Here is a 20,183-nt window from a genome sequence, read left to right on the forward strand (position 1 = left end):
AAAGATCCGACTCAGTAGAACAACTCATTCAAGAGGTATGTACATAGCTTACTTAACCAAACTCCCTTTAAGGTGTATTCTAGAGTAGTTGACTTAACTGAAAGTGCAAGCAGCTTGTTCGTCATTGTTTAAGATTGTCAAATCAATTATGGATGTCCCAGGTCCTGATAGTGATTGGAGAAGTCCAGCCTTTCGACAGAAAGTGGTGGCGAAAATGTGAGTATACTTTTTTTTGTTTATATTTCTTATCAGCTCATTCGTGATATAAGTGTGTCCAGCAATCTAGCTAACATTAGCTGCTAACAAGCGGATGCTCGGACTTGTTATCAGCACATTCATTATACAGTGGGACTGTTAAAAACAGTCTGTACGTGTTTTTATAAATTATACTTATCTAAACGCAGTATTATTACTGTGATATCACACATCTGGTTTAGAGTTTGTTTAGTTATGTAGCTAGCTACTATAAAGTTAGCCAAGTTAAAAATAGTCAAAATGTGATGAGCTATAACAGTCTGCAGATAGGCTGTGGAGTATTTTTCAGCAGTTCAGTTGTTTTAGCAGCTTTCTTTATTAGCGATAGGCAGACAGATTTCAAGTTTCAAGTCAATACACAATGTTCTAAAATTAGACAAACACTGAATAACTCTACATTTGTGAAGATGGAAAAGGCCACAAAGAGTTAAAAAAAATTTAACTTTACAATCTGACTCCTAAATCTAAAACAATAAATTAACTGGCTTTAAATCAAAGCGTTTTTGTAAGCTGAGAAGACAAGCCAAGATATTTCTGTCCAAAATGTATCTACAAAATTGCACTTTAAAAAATAAATGCACTATTGTTTCCAGATTAGAATTACAGAATGTGCATTGCGAATAATTGTTTATATTAGATTTCGATAGTAAAGAATTACAGGAATAGTAATAATGAAGGATTTTAAAATAAAGTTCTTTCATCGTATTAGGCACTAAAAACCTATTGATACCAGGCCAAATTTTAATGGTGGACAGAACCGGGTAATTTAATTTCCATTTATCAAAAGCTTTCATGTACAAGCTAGACTAATTAACACATTTTTTTTTCCTAATGTACCAATTAATACATTTAATATCAGTAATTTCCACCCCTCCAATAGCTAATTTAGGCATTTCAAATTTTAAGTCTATATAAGCATAGGTTCTAGTCAGATGTTATAGTTTTGGAGAAATGGATTTTATGACCCAATCAAATACTCTGGGCGTATATCCCTATTCTGTTTTGTTCTAATAACTGATCTTTGTAATTGTATTCACTGCTATAGAAAACATAAAAAAACACAAAAATATTTTTTGTTATTTCTGACTTTTTGTTTTATTCCTGATAATTTCTTGCAAATGTGAAATATATTACTGGTAATTACAGTAAAATATTAGTCCAATGATTCACTTTCATTTGTTGTTATTATAATTTATATATAAAATAAATAAATCCTGACAAATTTTTGTTATTTCTTTGTCAAACCAAATGCTCTAACTTCATTGAATATTGTAAATTGGGAAGATATGCTTTCAGTAAGTTTACAGAATAGAAGTTATACTCAACTACATAACTATAAATCATACATCAAGACAAACTAATAATTTTCAAGCACTCGTGTAATCATTTTTCCTAAATAATTATTGTCTGTAAATGGTAGGTAACACTTTTTTTGGTCATGAATCAGTTGTGATTAAATATTCTGTTTCTGCTATATTATATTACAGTGAGGAAACCATGAGAAAAGCAGGAACTGGTCACACAAAGTCCAGCACTGAGATGGAGAGCCATGTTTTTATGAAAGCAAAGACCCGAGTAAGTACTTTTTAAATGTTTTTGTTATAAAGAACTGTTGTGTTAGGCAGTGATAGATAAAAGTGCAATGAAAAAACCCTCATCTTTAATTGATGTTTTGGACACAGGAGGAGTATTTATCAATGGTTGCGAGGCTGATAATTCACTTTAGAGACATCCGTAAGTAACCAACACAGATTTCAATATAAATGTTTTTGCATTGTTGTGTTTGGATGCGATATTGAATGGATGTTTTTATTATTGTAGATGAAAAAGCACAAGGTGGACCTGGTAAGTTAAATTTAAGTTAAAAATATAAGTAAATTTCAAACTTTAGGATTTTTGTAAGTCTACATTATACTTTTATATATGTGTCTGTTTTCTGCTGAATTACAAGGTGATCTTGTTTATTTTTAGATCCCATCAATGCCCTGCAGAATTTACCTGGAGTGGGTGGAGGTGTTCCAGGGGTTATTGGACCACGTCCTCCTGGCGCACAGATGGGTGGAATGGGGCAAATGTCAATGGGTCTACATGTCATGCAGGGACTAGCGGGTGGGCAGCAGGCTGGTAAGTTCAATAGCTGTCAGCTGATTAGAGAGACTTTGTTACTTAATACTCCTGTTTTTACTTTTTATACGTTGCCCCTTGACATCTAGTGCAATATCTACCTCAGTGGGCGCTCCTGGGCCCATGCAGATGATACAGCAGTAGCAACAGCAGCAGTCCATTCAGTTTTATATTATATAATGTGTTCTGAACCATTTCAGTTTTTAATAACAGTGACACAACTGTATAGGCACAGACAGTATGTGGTTTAAAAACAAATTTGTCAAAATAAATTTGCAAATTACCAAATTGACCAAATAATGCAATGTATACCAGCGTTGATCTTATAAGTATAATGGATCCATTCAAATCTTTCTGCTCTTTCTGTCTTTTGAAAGGGTGTTTGTTGTAGTTTGTGGCAACCAGACTCACATGTAGGCTAAATTCCATTTACAAAAAGCAAAATGTATTTATATCTCTGCCTAAAACGCATTTGTGAGTTTTAGCTAAATGTTTATTACTGCTGCTTACTCAAGATCCGCTCAGACAGAATCAGTTCGATTGTTTGTTTATGAACGAATCATTTAGCTCAGTTTTTCAGAATCATTGAAAAGATCCGACTTAGTAGAACAACTCATTCAAGAGGTATGTACATAGCTTACTTAACCAAAGTCCCTTTAAGGTGTATTCTAGAGTAGTTGACTTAACTGAAAGTGGAAGCAGCTTGTTCGTCGTTGTTTAAGATTATCAATTATGGATGTTCCAGGTCATGATAGTGATTGGAGGAGTCCAGCCTTTCGACAGAAAGTAGTGGCGCAAATGTGAGTATATATTTTTTCTCTTGTTTATTTTTTTATATACGTTTTTTTTTTTATAAATTATACTTGTCTAAACACAGTATTATTACTGTGATATCACACATCCGGTTTAGAGTTTGTTTAGTTATGTAGCTTGCTACTATAAAGTTAATGTTGGCCTCACTAAGATAAAAAATAGTAAAAATGTGGTGAGCTATAACAGTCTGCAGATAGGCTGTGGAGTGATGCAGGAAAAAAACCCTGCAATATTTGATCTCTATCGTAATGAATACATTTAGGGTCTTTATAATATCATCTAATATTCACCCATTGGCTCGTTTTGTCGTCAGTTTAAAGAAACAGTTACTTTTATTGTCTGAGAGTGTTTTGAGATTACTTTTCTGATATAGTTCTAATATTGAAATTAATTTGTCAACAGGATTCTGGATTAATCAAATGGTGTTTCTGTAGTGAATCTTTGTGAATACATCCATATTCTGTTTTATTCTAATAACTCATCTTTGTAAAATATTCACAGCTATGGAAAACATAAAAGACCAAAATAATATTTTTCCGTTTCTGTTTTAATCTGATCAAATCTTGCAAATGTAAAATAAAAATATTGCCATTTAGAGTGTTTTTACAGTAAAATTTTACAATTAGTCTAAATAATTCACTTTCATTAGTTGTGATTATAATTTTAATTGTAATAATACAATAATTGTAATGTAATAATGTATAATTGTTGTAAAAAATAAATGAACCATGCCTGAAATCATGGCAGGTTTTGTGTTATTTCTTCGCCAAACAAAATGCTCTAAATTACAAATATTGTAAATTGGGGAGAGATGCCATCAGTAGTTTACAGAATAAAAGTTGTACTCAGATACATAAATAAAAATCGAGACCAACTGAGAATTTTCAAGCAATCGTGTAGTCATTGTTTTTAAAATGATTAATCAGTGTCTGTAAATGGTAGGTAACACTTTTTTTTAGTCAGTTGTGATTAAATATTCTGTTTCTGCTATATTATATTACAGTGAGGAAGCCATGAGAAAAGCAGGAACTGGTCACACAAAGTCCAGCACTGAGATGGAGAGCCATGTTTTTATGAAAGCAAAGACCAGAGTAAGTACTTTTTAAATGTTTTTGTTATAAAAAACTGTTGTGTTAGGCAGTGATAGATAGAAGTGCAATGAAAAAACCTCATCTTTAATTGATGTTTTGGACACAGGAGGAGTATTTATCAATGGTTGCGAGGCTGATAATTCACTTTAGAGACATCCGTAAGTAACCAACACAGATTTCAATATAAATGTTTTTGCATTGTTGTGTTTGGATGCGATATTGAATGGATGTTTTTATTATTGTAGATGAAAAAGCACAAGGTGGACCTGGTAAGTTACATTTAAGTTAAAAATATAAGTAAATTTCAAACTTTAGGATTTTTGTAAGTCTACATTATACTTTTATATATGTGTCTGTTTTCTGCTGAATTTCAAGGTGATCTTGTTTATTTTTAGATCCCATCAATGCCCTGCAGAATTTACCTGGGGTGGGTGGAGGTGTTCCGGGGGTTATTGGACCACGTCCTCCTGGTACACAGATGGGTGGAATGGGTCAAATGTCAATGGGTCTACATGCCATGCAGGGAGTAGCGGGAGGGCAGCAGGCTGGTAAGTTCAATAGCTGTCAGCTGATTAGAGAGACTTTGTCACTTAATACTCCTGATTTTACTTTCCATACGTTGCCCCTTAATGACATCTACTGCAATATCTACCTCAGTGGGTGCAGATGATACAGCAGCAGCAGCAGTCCATTCAGTTTCAGACGTTCCAGCCGCAGCAGCAGCAGGCACCAATGCAGTCTCAGCAGCCAGCAGCAATGTTTCAACAGATACGACTCCAGCAACTCCAACAGCACCATCATAACCTATAGGCCTTTTTAAATTTACTATTAAAAAGACGATAACTATAATGGCAAAGTAAGACAACAGCAGACTGCATTTAGATTAAACAATATGTGTATATTGTATATGGATTTTCTTGCTGTGACTGGGCCTTTACTTGAGTAATTTACAGCCCTGGATATGTTCACATTGATAATTGCATTCACATAGAGAATGGTTATTAAGGATGCAAAACATTCAGGAGACATATGCAGAAATGTAAAAATACAGAACCTTAAATACAAAAATGAAACAGCAATTTTGCAGAAGTCGTCTTACATGCATCATATCTAAATTCCAATATACTGTACATTTTTCTTTTAATATAGAAGAGCTTTTATACAACGCTGAAATGACAATTGGTGTAATGTTGACCAGCAAAAATTTTCACCTCAAGTATTGAATGTTAGATTTTTTTGTAATGTCTTGCATTTCCAGATCATTTCTTGGAGCAGTGGAGCAACAACTTGGTTTGACATTATCAAAAGAGAGACCTTCTTACTCTCCTGCAAGGTGGGAATTAGCCTATTTGAACAGAGAGTGTTTATTCTATAAATGCACACACACCACAAATCAAAAGTGCAGAAAGTACAGGTCAAGTGGTCTAGTCACGAGGTTTTTGTGAACTGACCTGCCACAATTCTAAGATCAAATAAAGCCAAATACCCTTTAAACTAATGAAACTACACTTGTTAAGGCCATTTTAAATTCCAAAATGAATACACCCAAATTTATGAATATTACAGACACTGTGAATCTTGGACTTCCTTTCAAACCAGAAGATTCTGAATCATCACTAGTCACACTCTCACATACTGTACTTCTACATCCTTTACGAAGATGTGTTCATTGTTAAGTAAAGTAATTCTTCAATAGTTCAATTGATCAATTTTGAACCTAAAAATTAAAATTCTGTCATATTTTTGTCATAATTTGTTTTAGATCTGTTTTCTTGCTTCTGAATATGTTAGAAACTACCAGCCATTGACTACCATAGTATTTTATTTACATGATATCAATGGCTTTGAAATTTCTTCTTTTGTATTCAACAGAAGAAAGAATCTCATTAAGGTTTGGACACTTGTATGAGTAAATGGTAAAACAGTTTTTTAAGTTTTGGTTGATGTTCCTTTAACACTAATCATAAACATTGATTATGGTGACTAAATGAAAATAAATAAACAAAAGTATAACACAGTAATTAAAAATACAGTGAACAATGTTAAGACAGGAAGCCTTTTAGTCAATGTGAAATAAATGCGGAAGGAAGTTTTTCATTTGACATGTCACCCATGACTTGTCTGCCTAATAACCACACCCCAAAGCCACTAACTAACACATTTATGAAAATCAGTACTGCAATAATACATTACCAGGCTATATCTGTTTTAAATAGTAGATTGCTGCTATAATGAACTAAAAATAAAGTTTACAAATTTATTTGTCAAATTAAAAATTATGTGTTAAACCTTTTTTATTAATTATTTCTTGCTAAGGCAAAAAAAAAAATCAATAAGAAATACATACATATATATGTGTGTGTATTTGACTTAATTTGATGTTATATTGTGTTCTAAACCATTTCGGTTTTTAATAACAGTGACAGAACTGGCACAGACTTTTTATTATTCAAAAAAAAAATTGTCAAAATAAATTTGCAAATTAATAAATGACCAAATAATGCAATGTATACCAGCGTTGATCTTATAAGTATAATGGATCCATTCAAATGTTTCTGCTCTTTCTGTCTTTTGAAAGGGTGTTTGTTGTAGTTTGTGGCAGCCAGACCTCACATGTAGGCTAAATTCCATTTACAAAAAGCAAAATGTATTTATATCTCTGCCTAAAACGCATTTGTGAGTTTTAGCTAAATGTTTATTACTGCTGCTTACTCAAGATCCGCTCAGACAGAATCAGTTCGATTGTTCGTTTATGAACGAATCATTTAGCTCAGTTTTTACGAATTCATTGAAAAGATCCGACTCAGTAGAACAACTCACTCAAGACTCGTACGTACATAGCTAACTGAAAGTGGAAGCAGCTTGTTCGTCGTTGTTTAAGATTATCAATTATGGATGTCCCAGGTCCTGATAGTGACTGGAGGAGTCCAGCCTTTCGACAGAAAGTAGTGGCGCAAATGTGAGTATATATTTTTTTCTTGTTTATATTTTTATATTAGCTCATTCGTGATATAAGTGAGTCCAGCAAGCTAGCTAACATTAGCTGCTAACAAGCGGATGCTCGGACTTGTTATCAGCACATCCATTATACAGTGGGACTGTTAAAAACAGGTTGTACGTGTTTTTATAAATTATACTTATCTAAACCCAGTATTGTTACTGTAATATCGTACGTCCGGTTTAGAGTTTGTTTAGTTATGTAGCTAGCTACTATAAAGTTAGCCAAGTTAAATACTGGCCAAAATGTGGTGAGCTATAACAGTCTGCAGATAGGCTGTGGAGTGATGCAGGAAAAAAACCCTGCAATATTTGATCTCTATCGTAATTAATTCATTTAGGGTCTTTATAATATTCTCTAATATTCACCCATTGGCTCATTTTGTCGTCAGTTTAAAGAAACAGTTACTTTTATTGTCTGAGAGTGTTTTGAGATTACTTTTCTGATATGGTTCTAATATTGAAATTAATTTGTCAACAGGATTCTGGATTAATCAAATGGTGTTTCTGTAGTGAATCTTTGTGAATACATCCATATTCTGTTTTATTCTAATAACTCATCTTTGTAAAATATTCACAGCTATGGAAAACATAAAAGACCAAAATAATATTTTTCCGTTTCTGTTTTAATCTGATCAAATCTTGCAAATGTAAAATAAAAATATTGCCATTTAGAGTGTTTTTACAGTAAAATTTTACAATTTGTCTAAATAATTCACTTTCATTAGTTGTGATTATAATTTTAATTGTAATTATACAATAATTGTAATGTAATAATGTATAATTGTTGTAAAAAAATAAATGAACCATGACTGAAATCATGGTAGGTTTTGTGTTATTTCTTCGCCAAACAAAATGCTCTAAATTACAAAATACATAACTATAAATCATACATCAAGACAAAGTAATAATTTTCTAGCACTTGTGTGATCAGTTGTGATTAAATATTTGCTTCTGCTATATTATATTACAGTGAGGAAGCCATGAGAAAAGCAGGAACTGGTCACACAAAGTCCAGCACTGAGATGGAGAGCCATGTTTTTATGAAAGCAAAGACCAGAGTAAGTACTTTTTAAATGTTTTTGTTATAAAAAACTGTTGTGTTAGGCAGTGATAGATAGAAGTGCAATGAAAAAACCTCATCTTTAATTGATGTTTTGGACACAGGAGGAGTATTTATCAATGGTTGCGAGGCTGATAATTCACTTTAGAGACATCCGTAAGTAACCAACACAGATTTCAATATAAATGTTTTTGCATTGTTGTGTTTGGATGCGATATTGAATGGATGTTTTTTATTGTAGATAAAAAAGCACAAGGTGGACCTGGTAAGTTAAATTTAAGAAAAAAATATAAGTAAATTTCAAACTATAGGATTTTTGTAAGTCTACATTATACTTTTATATATGTGTCTGTTTTCTGCTGAATTTCAAGGTGATCTTGTTTATTTTTAGATCCCATCAATGCCCTGCAGAATTTACCTGGAGTGGGTGGAGGTGTTCCAGGGGTTATTGGACCACGTCCTCCTGGTGCACAGATGGGTGGAATGGGGCAAATGTCAATGGGTCCACATGGCATGCAGGGAGTAGCGGGAGGGCAGCAGGCTGGTAAGTTCAATAGCTGTCAGCTGATTAGAGAGACTTTAGCCGCATTTACACTGCACTGTTCAAGTGACTCAATTCCGATTTTTTTTTTTTCTCCCATGTGGCACAGATCGGGTTATGGCCCATGTACGTGTAAGCAGGAACAAATCACATGAATTCCGATTTACTCAAATCAGATTCAGGCCTTGTTCATATGTGGAAATTAATCCGATGTGAATGTGTTCTCGTGTCTGCTGTGTAAGCAGGTAGATCGATTTTTACCTGTCAATGCGAGTCGCCCATCATTAAAAACCATAGCGAATGATGTCAAGTCTGACACTTTCTTTTCAGAACAGACTTCAGCAGAGTCCCAAACCTTAAGTCTCATACACGAGGACTTAAACAGCTTTATGTTGTCATTAAGCATAGGTATTTAAGCATGTTAACGAGAGCGAGAGAGCGCAATGTCCGCCACGTAACCAATATCAACTAATGTTAATATAAAACTAGTGCATAAATCACGCCATGAACATTACATTAAGATGCCTAAAGGTTTAAAAAGCCTATATATCAAAAAAAGATGGACAATTGAGAACCTTTCTGTCATAAACTATAGTAAAAGAGCTTGTCAAAAGCTGCGAACAGATTACATACAGGAATAGAGAAAAGAGCACTCTTTAATTATCAGCTGTTAGTCAACGCCCGCTCTTTATTTCCTGGTCATTGCGCCTTTGCCGTGTGCTGTGTAAATGCAGACGATCAGATACGAGTCACTTTTAAAAGATGATGTAAGCAGGTCATCAAAAAAATCTGATACAGTCACAAAATCGGAATTGACCATCAGGATCTGCAGTGTAAATGGAGCCTTTGTTGATTAATACTCCTGATTTATTTTTTATTGTGGCCCCAAAATGACATCTACTGCAATGTGTACCATAGCGGGCGCTGCTGGGCCCATGCAGCAGATGATACAGCAGCAGCAGCAGCAACAACAACAGCAGTCCATTCAGTTTCAGACGTTCCAGCCGCAGCAGCAGCAGGCACCAATGCAGTCTCAGCAGCCAGCAGCAATGTTTCAACAGATACGACTCCAGCAACTCCAACAGCACCATCAGAATCAGCAAATGCAGCATCAGAATCAGCAACAGGCCCAGAATCAGCAACAACAGAACCAGGTAATGGACCATGTGTAGCACTTAAATAGTGTTGAAAATGGGTGAAATTCAAATACAGATATTTTTATCCAAATTAAAAGTACATTTTCTTAAAATAGGAAATTCTTTTATCGTGACTATTCAGCCTTTTCAAAGATTACTATAACCATAACTGTTTTTTTTGTGGTGAAAATGGAAATTTATATAATTAATTACTTATAATCTGCCTTCTATTGATAGAAGAACAGTGAAGATGGAGTGAAATGTTGTTGATAAAATGGGGCTAAATAATCAATCAGTCTTAAGTACGATGATTACATTCAAATGAACAGACTATGATGATTTATTCTGATGTATGGAAATAAAATCCATCAGACTTATTTTTAGCATGCCTGCAGTCTATTGATTACAAAGAGCTCTAAAATTACAAATGACAATTTTTCATAAAATGAAGATAATAAATGTAAATGTCTTGCATCATTGTTTCCCGAGAAAGACAGTGTATCACATGCAAATGTAAACAAGTGTTGTGTAACGCTATTGAAAAAAACCCATACTACATTTAAATGAATTGTTTAATATTGATGTGAGACTTTTTTAAACCCCTTAATTTTTAAAAGCTTAGCTCAAATGTGTGATATTAACAAAGTAATTCTCTTAAATGACCCAAATTCAGATCAAATTAATAGCAGCTTAATACGTGGATAGTTTATTAGTTACATATTCTAGTTACATTGCTAGGCTAGTTAAGATTATCTGAGAAATGTTAATCCTTAAAGTGGTGTTAGTTCACCCAAAAATGAAAATTCTGTTGAGACACTTATTCATTTTTGGAACACAACTTAAGATATTTTAGATGATATCTAAAAGGTCCAGAACAAGTCCAGAAAAGGAACTATAAACATTGTCAAGACTTTCCATGTGACATCAGTGTTTCAACTGTACTTAGAGGCTTCAATAACACTCTTGTGTGCCAAAAAACTGTATAAAACAACTTTGTTCACTTATGTCTTCTCTCAGTGTGCTTGGAGCCTGTTTTACAATTGAAGTCACATTTAATGTATTGACAGTCTTTCAAATGAGATGTTAAACCGAGGTCCTGACTTCTTGAGTCATTTAAAATCCCAAGATATCTTTCGAAAAAGAGTAGGGGGGTAACCCCGGTATCCTGACCATATTTGCTCACTGGCCTCTGTCGATCATGGCCTTCTAATCATCCCCATATCACAATTGGCTTCATCACTTTGTCTCCTTCACCATCCAGGTGGATGAGGAAATACGTCTGTGAAGCGTTCGAGTACCCAGAAAAGCATTATATAAATGTAATGAATTATTATTAACAATGGTCTCAGATGATTAGAACAACATGAGGGTGATTAATAACTCCGTCTTCATATTCGGGTAAACATACCCTTACAGTGTAATTGACATGTACGGAAGGTATATCCTAATGAATCAGTATCAGTCCAATCAAACTAAATCTTAATCAAATCAATTATATACCCAGTCCTGGTGACACAATTCTGTATAGTCATTTATTCTGCTTTATGTCTTTGACTCTAGTTGCACCAAACCAGAATGCAGCAACAGTTACAACTGCAGCAACTGCAACAACAACAACAGCAGCAGCAGCAACAGCTGCACCAACAACAAGTTCATGCACAGGCACAGGCACAGGCTCAGGCTCAGGCTCAAGCCCAAGCCCAAGCTCAGGCTCAAGCCCAGGCTCAGGCCCAAGCTCAAGCTCAAGCACAGGCCCAAGCTCAGGCCCAAGCCCAAAGTATCCAACAAATGCAGCAACAACAGCAGCTTCAAGTCCAGGCTCCAGGTCAACCCCAGGTACAGGGTCAGGGAGGGGCAGTTCAAATGCCCCCTCATTCGCAGCAACAGCAAGTCTTAGTGCCTCAAATGGTTCAAGGACAGCATCCACAAATGAGCGCACTCAGTCAACAGCAGCTGAAGCTGCAGCAGGCAATGCAGGTAACAGAATGCAGCTATCTTGAGCTACCTACACCTGTCAGTGACATCCATCTCAAGCCTTGTTTAAACCTGATATTAACATGCATTCAAATTGATCTCTTGTGCTCACTTAGATTTACATTTTTCAACTTTCCATTTTATTTCATCACATCACTTAGACAGGAGCACTCAGTGTGATGCTGATTTTATTGTAATTTGTGTATTTGGTACAAGTATGTTGGGTATGCTTCTCCATAGACTGTATAAAAATATGGACATAGTGTTCGTGACATGACTCGTAGGTTTCTGGAGACTGCAAATGAAGCAATTGTTCAATAATTGTACGAAATAATCCCAAAAAGCAATAGACTGTGTAAAGCCACATGAAATAAAAGCTGGACTGAAATGCATTAATGGCGAGCAAACGATACTGGTTACTCAAGTGGCCACGCCTTTAATTAGACATGATTATAAGGCTTAATATAAATTAAACAGATGAGTTCTTATAAAAAATTGACCATCTCACAGTTCTTATAAAGGGTCATTTTGGCTATACGCACCAAACCCAATTTTATAGCAGGCTGTTTAATTTCCGCTTGGCTTTCTCACAAAATATTCCATAATCAGTTAGCAGTCTTGAACATTTGGACCCATAAGCAATTACAAAAGCAATCCAATCAAATGTGTTTTTGTCTACCACTGGAAGTACATTTTACACCTACATTTAGTATTTAACTCGTGACTAGATTGGAAATGCATCTTAATACCAGGTGTAAAACGGGCCTCGTCTGATCGCAGATTGTCAGCAGAGACATAATGGCTTGTCTCTGTCTTAGATCGCTTTCTTTTTTTGCCTGTGTTTTTACAAACAGGCAAGAATACAACAACAACAGCAGCAGCAGCAACAACAACAGCAACAACAACAACAACAACACCAGCAGCAGCAGGTTCAACAGGTCCAGCAGGCGTCTCAACTTACAGCAGTGCCAGGCCAGGTAAGCCCAGCAAGCCGTGGTGAGGACTGAGCGTGGAGTGATTGCATGCTCAACACTTTTTGGATGTCAAAACTGTTTATTCCTTGATTGGTGGTGGGCTGAATGGCCAAATAACAACTGAAGGATTGCACATCAATTTTTTATCAGTATTGGTTTAGTTGTGGGCCACAGCATTACTGATGTTTTAACTGGTTATGGAAAAGCTTTATTGAAAGTAGCTGGCCACATTTTTCTATTACTTTTACTAGAGATGTAGGGGTTTTTAAAACCCACAATATAACAAATCCCCCCCCCCATCCCCCCCATCCCCCCCAACCCCAAAAAAAAAGCATAAAGGCAACATAACACGTCAGTTTAAGTAATAATTTTTAAAGTTATTTTTTACACCGTTGACAACATTGATAGGTGCATAGCTCGTAGTCAATAAATTCCCAACACCGATTTCTACAAATGCATTCTGGATGCTCTTTCTGCTTTGTTTGTTAACACCTGCCATCGCTAGGTCCATATACATATGGTACGTTCAGGTCAAAAAATGAGCTCATCAAAATGCCCCTTCCACTTTTTTCCAAAAATATTCTGTGCCTGAAGGGTGACCCTCTCATCTCTGAGCATTCGGCAGATGTTAACATTTTGCTTCATGTTGCTTTCATTCACCTTGTCCCATACGTGTGGCCTCAGTTAATATTAAATCCAGATATTCAAATCTCCATTCTGTTGTAGAGCTGTAAAAACAACAGAGCAGTTAGTTTAAGTTTGAGTAGTGATTAGTTTTTTTTACTCTCATTTGCATTTTGCGTGTTTGTGCAGCTAACAGCCTGACTGCATGCTTGCAATTTTGAATTCACAAAGCCCTTTCTGCATGCATCTGACAAAAAATGTGTTCCTTTTTAAGTTAGCTTGTACAAGTGCAGTTTGCAGTGATTGTTAACATACTCCGGTATGTTCTTTTGAGTCTTTAAATTATTTCCTTAATGTATCAGAAGGGAAATATCGAGGGTTGCCTTGCATCCAGTCCTCTTTTTTTTTTTCAGAGCTCCCGATAGCAAATGGCAAACGCAACCACAGCTTAAATATAGAGTCGAAAGGCTTGTTGCAGATGCAGAAGTACCCACTGCATCTTGTCTTGCACTGCATGGTTCTGGTATGTGAAAAGAGCATGAAGTCCCAGAGCTTGCTATGTCTAGACATCCAGTGTTGTTAAAGGAATATTTCAGGTTTAATGCAATTTAAGTTCGAATCTGCATCATTTTAATATAAAAATATATATTTTAAGTTAAACCTATTACAGTGAGCTGAAAAGAATAAATGTATGAGGCGATTATTAGTTTTTGGAGGATAATTTTAATCAGAGCTGTTTTTAAGTACAAATATCTAAAGATCTTAATCACGTTACGATTAATAGGGATGCAAATTTAACATATGAAGCCCTGTAATCTGAGAAATTGAACACACTTTAACCAGTTTGTGCTTCAAACAAGAACAAATATCTAGCAATGCATTGCGAAAATGACTTGTCTGTTTGAATTAAATAGATTTCTCTAAGCTCACTGGCAAATATTTGTTCTAGTTTTGGTCCTAAATTTGTTTGCTTTTGTTTAATCAAGATTGTTTTATTTAATAATGTTTGCTTCCCATGTATCTTGATTTAATAGTCATTAGGAATTTTCATTGGAAAATTTGATTGTTAAGATTGTTAAAAAGATTATAACAACAGTTAGACTGGGTGTTGTACTATTTCAAATTAAAATTAAATTGAAGTTCGTTCACATTGTGTAACTTGACTATTAACAACTGTCCTCATTCACTTCTATTAAAAACATTTTGTTTACTACAATGTAGTACATCATATAGACAAGTGCTGTTGATTTAGCTTAACTTGTATTAAACATAAATATTAATTTACCAGCACATTGAATGACAGGAAGCTCGCTATACTGCGGTGTCTTTTTATTTATGGATAGCTTTGTTTTGCATAACTGAATGTGCATCTGTGCTTGCAGACCTGTGGAATCTGTTTCCGTTTGCATTCTTGCATGTGCTTCCTCATGTCCGCTGATGCACTGCATTTATTGTTTTGCTTGTGACATGTCTGTTGTCCCCTCTGTCCTCCTCCAAGATGATGCCCCGTCCTGGGATGCAAATTCCACCCCGGTTGCCCCGCGCCACCCCGAACTCTGCCATTCCTCAAAACCCCGTTGCCATTGGAGGACAGCAAATGCCACAGGTATTTACCACAGGGCTGAGTGCTGGGTCTCAGCGCTGCAACCCAGTGGCTGCGTACATCAGTGGCTTAACACTAGAGTGAAGGCTGTCCATAAATCCACACTCATCTGCCTTTCTTTATTCCCTACTTTCACCCCACAGTCAGAAACATTTAGTCAGAAATTGCCCAGAAGCACTAAATAATAATAAATGTGTCGTAAAATCGAGATAATAAACAAAGTTGTGTGGCACAGGTAAGTGAACTGGATTTTGTTATTATATTATGTGACAAACCGAATGCTAGGTATGTTTAGATGGTGGTTGTATAGCACCATCTATTGGTGCTGTACGGTCAAAGCAAGATCAGCTTGCCCCTATGTCTGTTATCTCTTGGTAACTTGCTTTCCCAGTGCAGTGTCAAATCATGTTGCTACTTTAAACTTGTAATAATTTTTCATGTCTCTTCTTTGAAGGCTCAACAAATGATGTCATCACCCTCCCCAGTTCAGGTACAGACGCCCCAGTCGATGCCACCTCCACCGCAGCCCCAGCCGTCACCCCAGCCTCCTTCCTCTCAGCCCAACTCTGTCAGGTACAGTGCAATTGTTTTTTTTTACTATATAATTCAGCAGGCACTTAATAAGGTACGTTCAACTGCAATATTTAAATATTAACTAATCACCTGGCAGTAAGTCAACAAGTGCATGTATGCATAGTAAAAAATAATCTGCAAGTTCAAACCAAGCATCAAAATGGGGAACAAAGGTGACTCTGAAAGTGTCATGGCTTATGGTGCCTGACGGGTTTGTCACCTTCAGAGAATGGTCATAAAAATAAAATGTCTAGTGAGTTCTGTGGACAAAAATGCCAAATAACCCGCTGCTAGCAGGGTATACCTAATACAGTCCAGATATTGTACTAACTAATATTAACATAACTACACAAGGTTTAATCTACCTTTTATTGCCTTCTAGCTCTGGTCCGACCCCTTCTCCAGGAGGGTTCCAGCCCAGTCCCTCTCCTCAACCATCCCAGAGTCCTGCCTCTTCACGCACACCCCAGAGTTACCCCCTCCAGGTGCCTTCACCAGGACCCCTGAACACTCCTGGTACAGAGATGCTTTCTTATTATACTGCTAAAGTACTTTCATCCTAGCCATTATCAGGAAGTCTATACTATTTTACAGATTAAATTCAAATAATGCTTTATGACTGTTGCTGTTAATTGTTAACATTGTAAATATATACATTTTGTAATAATGTAATACATTTTTTACATTTACTTTCCTGTCTTATAATTCTTAACTTAATAACACAGTAATTGTAATGTTCTGTAAATTACTTTTTTTTTATGATTCCTTAATTGATTCTGTTGTAGCATGATTTTGTTTTATTTAAAAAATTACAAATTGTCTGCTATATATTGTTTATTTTTCATAACATAAAGTAATTATTCGCTGCTTAGTTGCAGAATTTTTATTATTTCTATAATGTAAATTAAATGATTTATTTATTATGGATTACAGGTAACCCAAGCTCTGTGATGAGCCCAGCCGGGGCCTCACAATCTGAGGACCAGCTGTACATGGACAAGCTGAGGCAGCTTTCAAAGTACATTGAGCCGCTGCGTAGAATGATTAACAAAATAGACAAGAATGAAGGTAACAAAAAGTTTGTCCCTTGTCATGCTTATTAATGTTTTTCCCATTGATTATTGGGCTCATGCTTTTATGTTTGATCTTTACAGACAGAAAGAAGGATTTGAGCAAAATGAAAAGTTTGCTCAATATATTGACTGACCCCAATACAAGGTAAAATGGCAGGCATGTAGAACATAGACCTTTTCTTTTGGCTTGCAAATAAATGTTTCTCTTGTTTTGCTGTCTTGCTTTAGGTGTCCACTTAAAACACTACAGAAGTGTGAAATAGCGCTGGAGAAACTGAAGAATGACATGGCAGTGGTAAGAAAGTTGAGTCAACGTATAAAGTCAATTGGTCAGCGTTGGTCATTTGAAAGTAGTAACAGATTATTTTCATATCCAGCCAACGCCGCCGCCTCCTCCAGTACCCTGTACTAAAAAACAGTACCTGTGCCAGCCAATTCTGGATGCAGTCTTGGCCAACATCCGCTCTCCAGTTTTCAATCATTCGCTATATCGCACATTTGCTCCTGCTATGACAGCAATTCATGGACCCCAAATAACGTAAGATCAACAGATGAATAATGGTTATTTAAGCCTGCTGTCTTTACTGTAATCAATGTGTTTAAATAAAACTGATGTAACATGCACAGATCTAAATGTTATGCCACGAAATGATTCTTGACATTTAATTTTTAATGAGGTAGTCGTAATATAAATGTCCTTTTATAAAGCCCATAGACCACCAATTGATTTCCAACTCTCTACACCACCCAGCCATATCTCCTAAAATGACATATCTGTTCTGTCATTAAAGAGGGCCCTCAATTCCATCCCGTAAACGGAAGCTGGAGGATGATGAGCGGCAGACCATCCCTAATATACTTCAAGGTGAAGTGGCTCGGCTTAATTCCAAGTTCCTGGTCAATCTGGATCCGTCCTTTTGCAGCAATAATGGAATGGTGCATCTCATTTGCAAACTAGGTCAGTTCTGAACCCGAGCCCACTATTAAGCCCTGTATGTGTGCTTAAATAAAATGTTTAAATTAATTAACTGACTCTTTCCATTGTCTCTGTCTAGATGATAAAAATCTTCCCAGTGTGCCCCCTCTTCAGCTGAGCATCCCAGCAGACTATCCTGATCAGAGCCCTCACTGGGAAGATGACGGTCAGCAGTATGGTGAGTCTAAAGGTCCCAATATACTGATACTGACGCCCTTTTGATTAATCCGGATGAAATGAAAATAGTTTGGAGTTCATTTTTGGCAGTTTAAAAAAGGTCACCAAAGCAAACTATTTTGGGAGAAATATTTTAAGTGATTTTCCACTGCATGGTATGGCTCAAATCTGGGGGATTTTCCACCGTATTCTTTACCTAGTATCTGGTACTTTCTTATTACCACCTTGGGTGAGGTTCCAAGTGAGCTGTAACAAAACGTGATGTATACACTCTGTTGGTCACAGATTGGTCAGTGCTCTACCAGGGGCTGTGTCTCCATAGTGCAAATTGTGTTTTGCAAAAGGCAGTACCCTTTTCAGGAGATTGTCAAAATGTATGGTGCACATTCTGAAGTACGATAATTGCACTTCCTCACAAAGCGCCATCATTCTTTCTGTTTTCGTTAAGTGGACGCATGTAGAATCTACATCACTCGTTCTTTTTCTGTGCCATAGAATAAATCTAATCAAATATAATTAAATACTACTGCTAGATGTCTACGAAACTGTTCTTCTCTCTCCACAATCGTTGTTGTGTTTAAGGGATACACGCAAGTAACATGTTTACAATTATGCCTACTGCAGTGCAGGGGGTGTCGGTATGTATTAATAATAGAATAATATTCCATTTCTCAGCCTTTTCAAACTTCTTTTTGCCCCCAACAAAGAACACAAGATAACTTCCTTTGAGGTATAGGGTCAGGGTCTTAAGTCTGATTTGTGAACTAGAACTGCCAGTGGTGGCTGTATATCTAAAACCGTGGGTAAACCAGTGGGCAAATTTTACCCATGTAATGACTTTTTTTATATGGCTAAAAAATTATGCCACAAAGTAATAGAATGAAATGGTTATTTTTAGCCATCAGCTATGATGCTGAGCTGACGCAGAACACATCACTCAGCCCTGGTATCACCCACCGTCAGACCCCCCATCACTCATGGCATTTAATGTCTCTAATACCTGTTTGGCATCTATTAATCGCTTTTATCCCACATTGTGACTTAAACTGATTACTGCTGTCAGTGGGGGAAAACATTGCTTAGCAACACTTCAACAGGGTATTTCAAAATAACATAAGTAAAAATGTAAAGTAAAAAAAAATAAAAAATCACTGGTAGACTTATACTTTATTGAAAATCTGTCATTTGAAAAGTGCTATGGGTGAATTTAACCCCGTGGCAATTCTAGTCTTGAATGTCAGCATGTTATCTTAAGCAGTCTTTTAAAATGCTAGATAGAAGGTACATTGAAGAGTGTTGGGGAAAAAACAGCTATTGACTAATACAGAATATTTTGTTCCTACTTTGGATGACAATAGCTACGTTTCCGTAGCATTCTGTGCTAGGCGTCTCATGTCTTCAACTGCCACCACGCGTTCATTGCGTGTTGGCATCGTCTTCTGAGGCGCAAGTAATCTAATAAATAAGGAAAAGATTTACATAGCTTCTCCTACCGCAGCAAAAAACATTTTTACTGTTGAAATTTGCCACCAGTAAATCAGGAAGTGACGATTTTGTTCTTATTGACTCGTTGGAAGGAAACGCTGCTTTATTCGCATATTTTTTATGCGATATTCCAGTTTTGTGCATAAAGTTAATTCACATTTTTGGATGGAAACATGGCTAATGGCTGCATATTTTTGAACATTCTTCAGAATATCTTGTTTTGTTCAACAACAGAGAAATTCATCAAAGTATTGAACAACTTGAGTAAATTTTCATATTTGGATGGACTATCCCTACATGTATCCAATTTGTAGTCTGTGAAACGTGTTAACTCAATACTTCCTTACCTTCCTATTTCTGTTTTCAGAGGCCAACCCCTTCCTGCAGACTGTGCATAAGAATATGACCTCTAAACTCCTTCAGCTCCCTGACAAGCACTCGGTGACCGCGCTGCTGAACACCTGGGCTCAAAGCGTGAGGCAAGCCTGTCTTTCAGCTTAGAAGTTTCCCATCAGCACTAGCACCTCTATGGAATGATGGCAATATATTAATATTTTCTCTGTCTTTTTATTTACCTGATGAATCTTGTTTTGTTTAGCCCAGTACACTAAAGCCTTAACTGTGCATTGCTTGATCAATAAAGTCATTTAAACTGCTGCTTGAATGTGAAATGTGTGGCACGGAATTTATATACATGTATTTAT

The 20,183-nt window shown here is 36.1% G+C and overlaps 2 protein-coding genes across 4 annotated transcripts; both read left to right on the plus strand.

Moving 5' to 3' along the window:
* Window positions 1–24: 24 nt before the first annotated feature.
* Window positions 25–5,982, plus strand: LOC130214594 (mediator of RNA polymerase II transcription subunit 15-like). 2 transcript variants are annotated; one of them, XR_008835622.1, is made up of 12 exons: window positions 25–216; window positions 1,743–1,830; window positions 1,938–1,989; window positions 2,077–2,100; window positions 2,227–2,379; window positions 3,125–3,179; window positions 4,196–4,283; window positions 4,390–4,441; window positions 4,529–4,552; window positions 4,679–4,831; window positions 4,941–5,139; window positions 5,542–5,979. XR_008835622.1 is itself a non-coding variant. In XM_056446368.1 (11 exons), the coding sequence occupies exons 1-11, from the start codon at window positions 149–151 to the stop codon at window positions 5,084–5,086; spliced, it is 903 nt and encodes a 300-aa protein (XP_056302343.1). In that variant the 5' UTR covers window positions 26–148; the 3' UTR covers window positions 5,087–5,982. The 2 variants fall into 2 exon arrangements, 1 of the variants encoding a protein (XP_056302343.1); XM_056446368.1 differs by having other exon boundaries at window positions 26–216; window positions 4,941–5,982.
* Window positions 5,983–7,078: 1,096 nt separating this feature from the next.
* On the plus strand, window positions 7,079–20,143 carry LOC130214593 (mediator of RNA polymerase II transcription subunit 15). Of its 2 annotated transcripts, XM_056446366.1 has the most exons (18): window positions 7,079–7,242; window positions 8,254–8,341; window positions 8,448–8,499; window positions 8,585–8,608; window positions 8,735–8,887; window positions 9,803–10,038; window positions 11,581–11,997; window positions 12,849–12,971; window positions 15,091–15,198; window positions 15,650–15,768; window positions 16,151–16,284; window positions 16,702–16,836; window positions 16,923–16,986; window positions 17,070–17,136; window positions 17,219–17,379; window positions 17,633–17,799; window positions 17,897–17,995; window positions 19,847–20,143. In XM_056446366.1, the coding sequence occupies exons 1-18, from the start codon at window positions 7,175–7,177 to the stop codon at window positions 19,978–19,980; spliced, it is 2,349 nt and encodes a 782-aa protein (XP_056302341.1). In that variant the 5' UTR covers window positions 7,079–7,174; the 3' UTR covers window positions 19,981–20,143. The 2 variants fall into 2 exon arrangements, with proteins under 2 accessions (XP_056302341.1, XP_056302342.1); XM_056446367.1 differs by lacking the exon at window positions 15,091–15,198.
* The last annotated feature ends 40 nt before the right edge of the window (window positions 20,144–20,183 follow it).

The sequence above is a fragment of the Danio aesculapii genome, chromosome 21 (genome assembly GCF_903798145.1).
Source record: "Danio aesculapii chromosome 21, fDanAes4.1, whole genome shotgun sequence".
In the NCBI taxonomy this organism is placed as follows: Eukaryota; Metazoa; Chordata; class Actinopteri; order Cypriniformes; family Danionidae; genus Danio; species Danio aesculapii.